Consider the following 9,484-nt stretch of genomic DNA (forward strand, 5'->3'; position numbering starts at 1 on the left):
CTTTACCAAACATGCATAATAAAATCAGCTGGAATAGAAAAGATATAGAACCAATGATGGTTGATGCAATTTCCACACGAAAGAAGAAAAAACGAAGATCATAAAAGAATGAATACATATTTGTTGATTATGAAGACAAGATTGTTTTGTATTTGACATTTTTTCTCTTATATGCAGATATATTTATTTTTGTTTGTGAGTTTTATTTATTTTTGAATGAATTTTCACTATTATATTTTAATAATGAACTAAATTTCTTGTAATATGTACAGAATGCAGCCGCCAAAATCACGAAACGGGAATGATTTTACTTCTAGAGGAGACAAGCTTACGTTTATACCACCGGGTTCATTGGGTAAAGGGCGCGCACAATTTGGTTTAAGATCTTTCAATTCCTTACGACCATCGACGTCACAAAGTGTAGGAACTGCTACTATACCATCATTTGAAACTCCTCTTGGGCAATTAGGCAATATTTCGCTCCCTCAAGATTTTGAGCCTATGGAAGAAACACATATTGAAGAAGAATCAAGGGAAACCGGTATAACTTCTCTCCTTTTGTTTTTACATATCTGTTTATCTTTATGCGTTTATTTAATCTTTATGCGTTTACATGTATGTCTACTCTATACATCATCTTTTATTTTATCATTATGTGTTAACATATAATGGTTATTGCTAATGCATATTTTTGTTTTTTTTCCTATTCTTAGATTCTACAAGTGTTGCAAAGAAGCGAAAGGTGCGAGGTAGAAACAAGTGTAAGGAAGTCGCAAAGTTGAAAAGTGGAAAAAAGCTAAATGTGAAATTCTACAATAAGCGTGTTGTTGGAAAGAATCATAGGGTATTTTCGAGGCATCTAGGAAGAATCATACGTGATCGCAATATTTGTCCACTTCGTGTGCACTCATGGAAGGAAATTGGGGATGAAGAAAAAGAACATATGTGGGCTGCAGTGACGGTAAAACTATTTAACTTAATATCAATTTGAGTTGACAATTATTCCACCACATTATACATATTCAATTGTTGTAAAAGTATAATTTTGGATTTACAATTAGTGATCTGCTTATAAATTTATTAGTGACCTGCTTATAAATTGAAATAGCATATAAGTTTGAATTTATAATTATAAGTTTTATAAACTTATATAAATATGATTTCAACTTGAAGGATAAATTTGAGAATACAAAGATGGAGGATTTTCGTGAAGATATCCTAGCGCATATGAATGATTTGTGGAACAAATGGAGGGGAGATTTGCATCGCAAATATGTAAAACCATGTAGTACTATACAAGAGACTCTAAGAAATATTCCTGAAGATATTAATCGGGAGGATTGGGAGTGGTTAGTAAAGGAACATTTCTCAAGTAAAAAGTTTATGGTATGGTTTTTTTTTCTTTTCTTTTTCTTTTCTTTTTTTTCTTTTCTTATAGTACATTCTACTATTATTTTGGGATTTATTTTTTCTTCTATATAAATAGGCAGCAAGCAAACGGAACTCTAGTAATAGGGCAAAGTTAACAATGCCTCATCGTACCGGTAGTAAGCCAATTCGACAAGTTATTTGGAAAAAGGTAATGAAAAGTTAGCATTATACGTTTTTGATATTTTAATTCTTTCATTTATTAATGTTATTTGTGTTTGATTTATGTACAAAAGGGAGGCAAAGTCGGTCAACCACCAAGCTTAGCAACTATATTTTTTGAGAGTCGAAAAAAGGGTGACAAGTTAGTTGATCAAGATACTATAGAACAATATGTATGTGGAACATATTCTTTTATTAATTTAGTTTTATCACTTTTAATGCATTATCAACTTACTATTATTTTTTTTATTTCTTGAAGGATAAAATTGTTGATGCTACTCAATCAAAACCATCCTTATCCAATATCGAGTTAGTTGAAGAATGTTTTGGGCCACAACGTCATAACCATATTATTTGCCATGGTGGTGGCTTAAAGCCTAATGACATGAAAAATGTTGAAACTAGAGCTGAACTACAAGCTAAACTTCGTGAAACTCGAAGAGAAAATGATTCGCTTAAGAGCCGTATGGATAAAATGGAAGCCGAAATAAGAATGATTAAAGAAATGTTTCAACGCCAACATTCCAATGGTCCACCTCCTCCATCCGAAGGATAAACAATGTAATCTTATTTATATTGATTTGCAAAATTTTTGCATGTTTATAGTAGTATACAAAAGTTCTTTTAGATTCTATGAGTTGTTTATTTGCTATGTTGTTCAAAATCTATTTGCATGATTTACTTTTATATTGTTTTAACTTTTACACCATTTTCTCTTTTGTAGGTAGTTCATCGTGATTTTTAGGACAAGAAAAGACGATGAATTGCAAGCTCTCTTTTTTGTTTCTAAGCGGACCTTTTTTGGAAAAATGGTGATAGTTGTTGACTATATATGTAATGATGATATTTAGTACTTTGTTTTCTTTTTGGTGAATGTTGACTATATATGTAATGATATGATGGAATTGAAACTATATGTAATAGATGAATGTTTTGGACAAAAAGAAAACAAAGTACTAAATATCACGACTATCACCATTTTTCCAAAAAATGTCAGTTTCAAAACAAAAAAGAGATCTTGCAATTCATTGTCTTTTCTTGAATGTTGACTATGTATGTAATGGTGTGATGGAAACTATATATGATGTTATGGAATTGAAACTATATGTAATAGATGAATGTTTTGGACAAAAATATGAATATTGTGGATGCTAATTACTTCAATTATTAATGAAGTTTTATTATACATCTAAAAATTGTGGATTTGTTGTAAGCTTGTTTATATATGTGTGTGTATATTTGTATTTACATTATTGTGTATACAAAGTATTTATGTGATTAAAAATAATAATCGGTTAAAAATAAATTATGATCTCAAATGCAATATGTATATTATTAACGACAGGAAGAGTGGTCGTTGTTACATAATCTTCTTTTATAGTTGTGAAATGCTTTTAACGACGGAATATGTGGCCGTTAGTTATAATAACGACGAAATGTTTGGTCGTTATTAACGCAATGAATAGAATAATTACACTTTTCATAATCTCTGCTACGATGGTAAAATTGGTCGTTATTGTAAAATGGAGTGGTTACTAATGTTATTAAATAACAATGACAAATGATTTGGTCGTTAGTGCTCTATAACGACCAGCGGTTGATTTGGTCATAACTGTTTTTTAACGGCAGAAGCTTTTACGACGGATCACGACGGTTAAATTGTCCGTCGTTATTGCATATTAATGACGGAATCATGTGTTTATAACGACGGTTTATCCTTTCATTAAATAAAGTATTTCCTGTAGTGTTCAGAGACGATCATAATCGACCAAGGGACGATGTTCACAGGAGAGCAATTCTCGAGGTTCTTGGAGTTGAGACAAGTTAAACTGCTTCATTCGTCACCTTATTATATGCAGACCAATGGACAGGCTGAATCGGTGAACAAAATTATTATAAATCATATGAAACAGTATATCAAAAAACACCCAAAGAAATGGAGCGAGAAGCTCAGATAAATTCAAATTTAATTCTTAAATTTGAATTTTCAACTCAAATTAGATTAATCTTGATTCCAAATATCATATTTAAAATTCAAAATCTGATTTCCAAATATAAATTCCAATTATTTTAATTCACATTATAAGTTCAAACACAAGATTTAAATGTCAATATAAATTAATAAAATTAAAAGAAAAATTCAGCATTCAAATTTTAATTTTAGATTTTGAATTTTATATCAAAACAAATTTTGAATTCCAATCTAAATATCTCAATTCAAATTAACAATTAACAATTAAATTTTAAATCTTAAATTTGTTTTAAATGATCCAATCCTCTATGTTTTCTTAAAAGAACTAAAGTCTGAATTAGACTATTACTTGTCCAATCGAGCACTAATTTCAATCCTATCCGTTCCCCTCCTCATATCTTATTATGTCCGGTCCAATTCCGGAATACTATATATATAGACATGCCCTTATTAGATAATTGATAAAGCATAATTAGTAGCATAGCAAGTGAATTGTAGCCAAATCCATTTGATGTAGATAAACTCATTTCTATTGTAAGAAATCTGTAAAATCCTTTGAAATCACTGATCGAGTTCTTATTTCTGCAAGATCCACGAATTCTATTAACTACGGGATCAGCGAATGACTGACTCTACAAAAACTAGAATTTCAATTCTAAAATTCTAGTATATATTTGAGGCAGCCAGACAGGCTGTACACATAACAAACAAGCATGCCGAATTTTAGAAAATAAATCGTTTATATTGAATGATAGCTGCCAATCCACACAAATAATTTAACTAACACGGAGAGATTTCTTGACGACTCCGGAAGAAAACTTTTTTTTTTTTTCTGAACGCGCGCTGATGTGACATAAAAACTTTTGTTTTCTCGAGTTATTGAATAATTTATTTTTTTTTCTTGGCTTTAGAAGGAGATTTCACCAACAAGTGTAAAGGGCACAAACGAGCTAACCGTACCTCGAGGGCGTTTCCAAGCCACAAGGTCACATATGTGGGCTGTATCACAACAACAGGATCACTATAGGAGACAAAAAATAATTTCTTGTTGCAAATTAATAATGCTATATATCAAACTATGCAATGGATTTTGGCAGCAAATTGTTCAGCTGCTTATCCACCCTGAAACTAAATATAATATATATTATTATCAATAAGCCGCGCGTTGAATGAGTCCAAAGTTGCATGCGCTACGATGTTACAGTTTTTTTTTTTTTTTTAATAATGCAGCAATACTAGAGTAATGCATGCTACGCGTACACAAAAAATATATATGAATTTTACATTCCATCATCTAAAGGCTATTTTTCCTTATATATCCTGTCAATTTTTTATTTTATGTAATACTTAAAATTCTAAAAGCTTTGTAAATATTTGGATGAAAAGCGTAACATCTATCGATCTCTGTCTTCCGGCGTACAGCCATTATTAATTTTCCATAATATTAAGAAAGGTTTCATTTAAGACTAAAGACATCTTTAGCTTATTAGCTGCGCTAATGAAATCATAACTTTATTTAGTTTAAAAGTACCTAAAACATTTAAACTTAAGCAAATCGCCGATAAATTTAACAAAATTTATTTCTTCCTGAATCGGCTAAAGTAATATAAATTAAAAGAATAAGATAGCCCGTAGGTCAAGGTTTCAATAAATTTTCACCTAGTACAATATTGTTTTCTTCATCTGGTGAACTGAGAACGTACATTACGCAGTTGTAGGCCTAGCTAGCATCCTCCTAAATATGCTTTCATAGGAAAGTACTGTTCTTGTTAGCTTAGTACAATATTTGGTTGGCGCCATTTATCTTGAAAGAGAAATTCTAACGAATATTACGGTTTTTATATATTGCTTAAGAAGAAGAGAGAAAGATCATTTTCTCCCGTTGGGTGAAATCTTAGAAAAGAAAAGAAGAGAAACGGAGAGAAACAGAAAACAAATGACCTTCATGACAACCAATCTAGGTTTTCTAGTGCAAATAGAAGATCAACTTTTTCATTTTTACAAATTTGATCCAGATTTTATGTTCCCGGATGAAAATTAGATTTTACAAATTTAACTTCATTTTTACAAATCAACTAGTTTGTAGAAAATATGGTAGAACCCGTTGCCACCAGCATTAAATGTCAGTTATTGTGGGTCACATAAATTGTTTTGTCAAAAGGCGAACCAAATTACCTTACACTATTCACCAGCCGTGATGTTTGCTGTTTGGATTTTTCCAAAGAAATATTTGCAAGATATATTTAGAAGTAGGGGCAATTGCTTATATACCCATGAAAAGTTCTCGATTTTCTAATTTACCCTTTTCAGAAGGCTAATATTAAAAACATCTTTTTTACGTTCCACGTTATTTTAAATATACCCCTAGAGTTAAGTATACCCTTTTCTATTAGTGAGCTATTGGCAATAGTCGTCATCTCTGTAAAATTACTATTTTGCTCTTTCTAATATACCCTTCTACAATCACTAATTTTTCTTATTTGCCCTTTAGCTAGGGGCAAAAGAAGAAATTTGATTTTTTTGTTTTTTCAAATATATCCTTCTATCATCATCAACTTTACTTATTTGCTCTTAAGTTCAGGGCAAAAGAGATATTTTGATATTTTTTTTTAACTCTGATAGACATTTAACTCACGTTCAACCCGAAATAACTTTAGGGGCGATAAGTGTAGGGGTAATTTTGAATAACGGAGGAACATATGAGGGATATTGAAAGAAGGGCAAAAGAGCATACCCTCTTGGGTTCTATTGATGAAACTATATAATACAAGAGATAAGTCTACTATAGTAACAATATAACTAGGATTATATACCATATAATCCTATATCATACCATATATCCTACTCTAAATATGTTGTATAATATAGCATAAGATACTAAATATATCTTAACATCTCCCCGCAAGCTAAGCATCTGGTGGTCGGATGCGAAGATTGAGCCATAACACTGAAAACCGAGAGGGCGACAAAGGCTTGGTGAAAATATCAGCAAGTTGCTTATCAGAAGAGATATGCACAAAGTCCAAATCACCAGACTGGACTTTCTCACCCAGGAACTGATGGTTAAACACAATATGCTTCGTCCGAGTATGGAGAACTGGATTAGTCGCAAGATAAGACGTACTGACATTATCACAATAGATGCTTTGGAGCGTCACAAGAAAACACCAAGGTCACGGAGTAAACGTCGAATCCAAATCGTCTCAGCAAGCGTGTACGCCACAGCACGATACTTTGCTTCATAACTGGAGCGAGAAATGGTGGGCTGTTTCTTAGCGAATTAGGAGATAAGATTGGGTCCGAGAAACACGTAATAGCCAAAAGTAGAGCAATGTGTATCGGAGCAACTGGCCCAAACAACATCAGGAAACGCCACAAGAGAATGATTGACACAGCGAGAGAGTAGAAGACTATAAAATAGGGTCCCTCGGATATAACGTAGAATACGCTTGACGGCTTGCATATGTGGTTCACGAGCTGAGCAACAGAGTTGACAGCATACGAAATATCTAGTCTCGTGAAGGTGAGATACTAGAGAGCACCAACAAGCTGGACAATAGACATAAGGATCATCAAGAAGACGTCCCTCATGAGACGAGAGACGAGAGGCGAGAGGCCGGAGAGAGAGGACTAGAGACAGGCTTACAATCAAGAAAGCCATGACGTTGAAGTAGTTAATGCGTATATTTGTGCTGAGTCAGATGAAGACCAGAAGAGGGTGGAGTAACATCAATGCCCAAAAAATAATGGAGCGGACCGAGATCCTCCATAGCAAATTTACATTGTAGGGTGACAATGAGAGCCTCCAAAAGAGAGGTGGAGCTGTTGGTGATAATAATATCATCAACGTATAAAAAAAGAACGAGAGTGCTAGAAGAGGAATGAGAAACAAATATCGAGGGATCCGTGGTACTGTCGACAAAACGAAGTTCAAAAAGAAATGAAATGAACCGCTGAAACCAAGCCCGAGGGGCCTACTTAAGACCATAGATTGCCTTGTGGAGACGACAAACGTGATGAGAAAGAAAGGGGTCAACAAAACCTGGTGGTCGTTGTTACGGATTTTATGTTGGCATATTTCGTGAAGTTAGTCGGAGTCTTGAATGTTGGAAGAAGAAGAGATGAAGATCGAAGACTCGAAGACTCAAAACATGAATGCACAATACTCGGTAAGTTTAAATATCATTGATGATGATTTATAAATTTTAAAAGTGTTTGGAAGACTTAGTATGGTTTTTAAAATATAAATCTGGACAAACTGAGTTTTTCAATGTGTTGGGACCGGTCCCCAGAGTTGAGAGACCGGTCCCAAGGGTCCTCACTGCGTGGGATGTTGAGGCAACCGGTCTCTGGAAAGGGAGACCAGTTCCCGAACATGGGATTTTCTGTCACGCAGCGAGGGACCGGTCTCTGGCATGAGAGACCGGTTCCCGAACGTTGTGTTTTCTATCACGCAACGAGGGACCGGTCTCCCACTCGAGGGACCGGTCTCCCAAAGACCGGTCTCCTCGAGAGGACCGGTCCCTGAGGACGACAAAAGTTTTTAAAATTAGGTTTTTGCAATCCTAGTCGGTTTCTAAGTCTTCTAAACCTATAAATAAGATATAGGGGTGTTTCTAAAAGATGAGGAAGGCATAGAATATTATTTTGAAAACCTAGAAACTAGTTGGGTGCATTCTTTCTTCTCTCAAACAATAAGTTTCTATTGGATCAATTCTTGAAACCCTAATTTCTTGTCCTTCATGGAGAATTGATCCGGCTATTGCTTAGAAACATCTTCTACGGTTCTTTAATGATTGTCTAAGCAATAAATCATCATCAATCTTGGTATTCTTGCTCCGGACGGAGTGTGCTCGTGGATTCGAGTGGGCGTCGTGGATTCGGCGTGATCAAGGCTTCGTGGATTCGAAGTGTGGATGTTTCGTGGATTCAGGACGTGGCGTTCGTGGATTCGGACGTAGGGCGTGGACAACCCGTTGGTGTGCGCGAGATCCGGAGAAGATAAAAGAGAGGTTTGAGTCCGTGGAATCGGTAAATCACCTTGTAATCTTTTATTCTTAGTGGATTGTTATCACGTGTTGGTCCCGTGGTTTTTTACTCCTAGTTGGAGTTTTTCACGTAAATCTCGGTGTGATTTTATTTTCCGCATTTATTTTTTTGATCGCATTGAGATTTGTGTTTTTTGGCCGTTACACCTATTCACCCACCCTCTAGGTGTTGGATACAATCTAGATAGATCCTTGGGCACCCCAAAACATTCAATTGGTATCAGAGCGGGATCTAGATAAATTGTTATCTAATGGCCGAAGGCAGAAACATTAATCGACCACCGCTCTTCGATGGCACAAACTATGCCTATTGGAAAGTTCGCATGAGAGCTTTCTAATCGCAATCGATGAGCGCGTTTGGCAATCAATCGAATTTGGATGGAAACATCCTATTGAAAAGGTCGAGAATGTTGAAACGCCAAAACCACGGAACAAGTGGACGAAAGATGAAAACGAGGCATCTTCGTTTAACGACAAGGACATAAACGCTTTATTTAATGCATTGTCTCAAACGGAGTTTACTCGTGTTTCGGCGTGTGAAACCGCCAAGGAGATTTGGGATACTCTACAAGTTACGCATGAAGGAACGAGCTTAGTAAAGGTCCAAAAATTGCAAATGCTAACAAGCAAATTTGACTCTATTTTCATGGAAGAAAATGAGACCTTTACCGAGTACTATACGCGTCTACAAGATGTTGTGAATACATGCGCTAACTTGGGAGAGAAAATCCCGGATGCTAAGGTTGTTAGAAAGATTCTTCGAACTCTTCCAGAACACTTTCGGACAAAGGTTGCCGCGATAGAAACCGTTAAGCATCCGGACGAGATGAAAGTCGAAGAATTAGTAGGCGCTCTACAAACGTATGAGATGACT

General features: G+C 34.8%; 1 protein-coding gene across 1 annotated transcript; it reads left to right on the plus strand.

Annotated features, from left to right (window-relative positions):
* On the plus strand, positions 257 to 2,464 carry LOC109718741. The gene is made up of 6 exons (XM_020245138.1): positions 257 to 541; positions 714 to 961; positions 1,174 to 1,386; positions 1,487 to 1,579; positions 1,665 to 1,763; positions 2,315 to 2,464. The coding sequence occupies exons 1-6, from the start codon at positions 265 to 267 to the stop codon at positions 2,333 to 2,335; spliced, it is 951 nt and encodes a 316-aa protein (XP_020100727.1). The 5' UTR covers positions 257 to 264; the 3' UTR covers positions 2,336 to 2,464.

The sequence above is a fragment of the Ananas comosus genome, linkage group 12 (genome assembly GCF_001540865.1).
Source record: "Ananas comosus cultivar F153 linkage group 12, ASM154086v1, whole genome shotgun sequence".
Taxonomy (NCBI): domain Eukaryota; kingdom Viridiplantae; phylum Streptophyta; class Magnoliopsida; order Poales; family Bromeliaceae; genus Ananas; species Ananas comosus.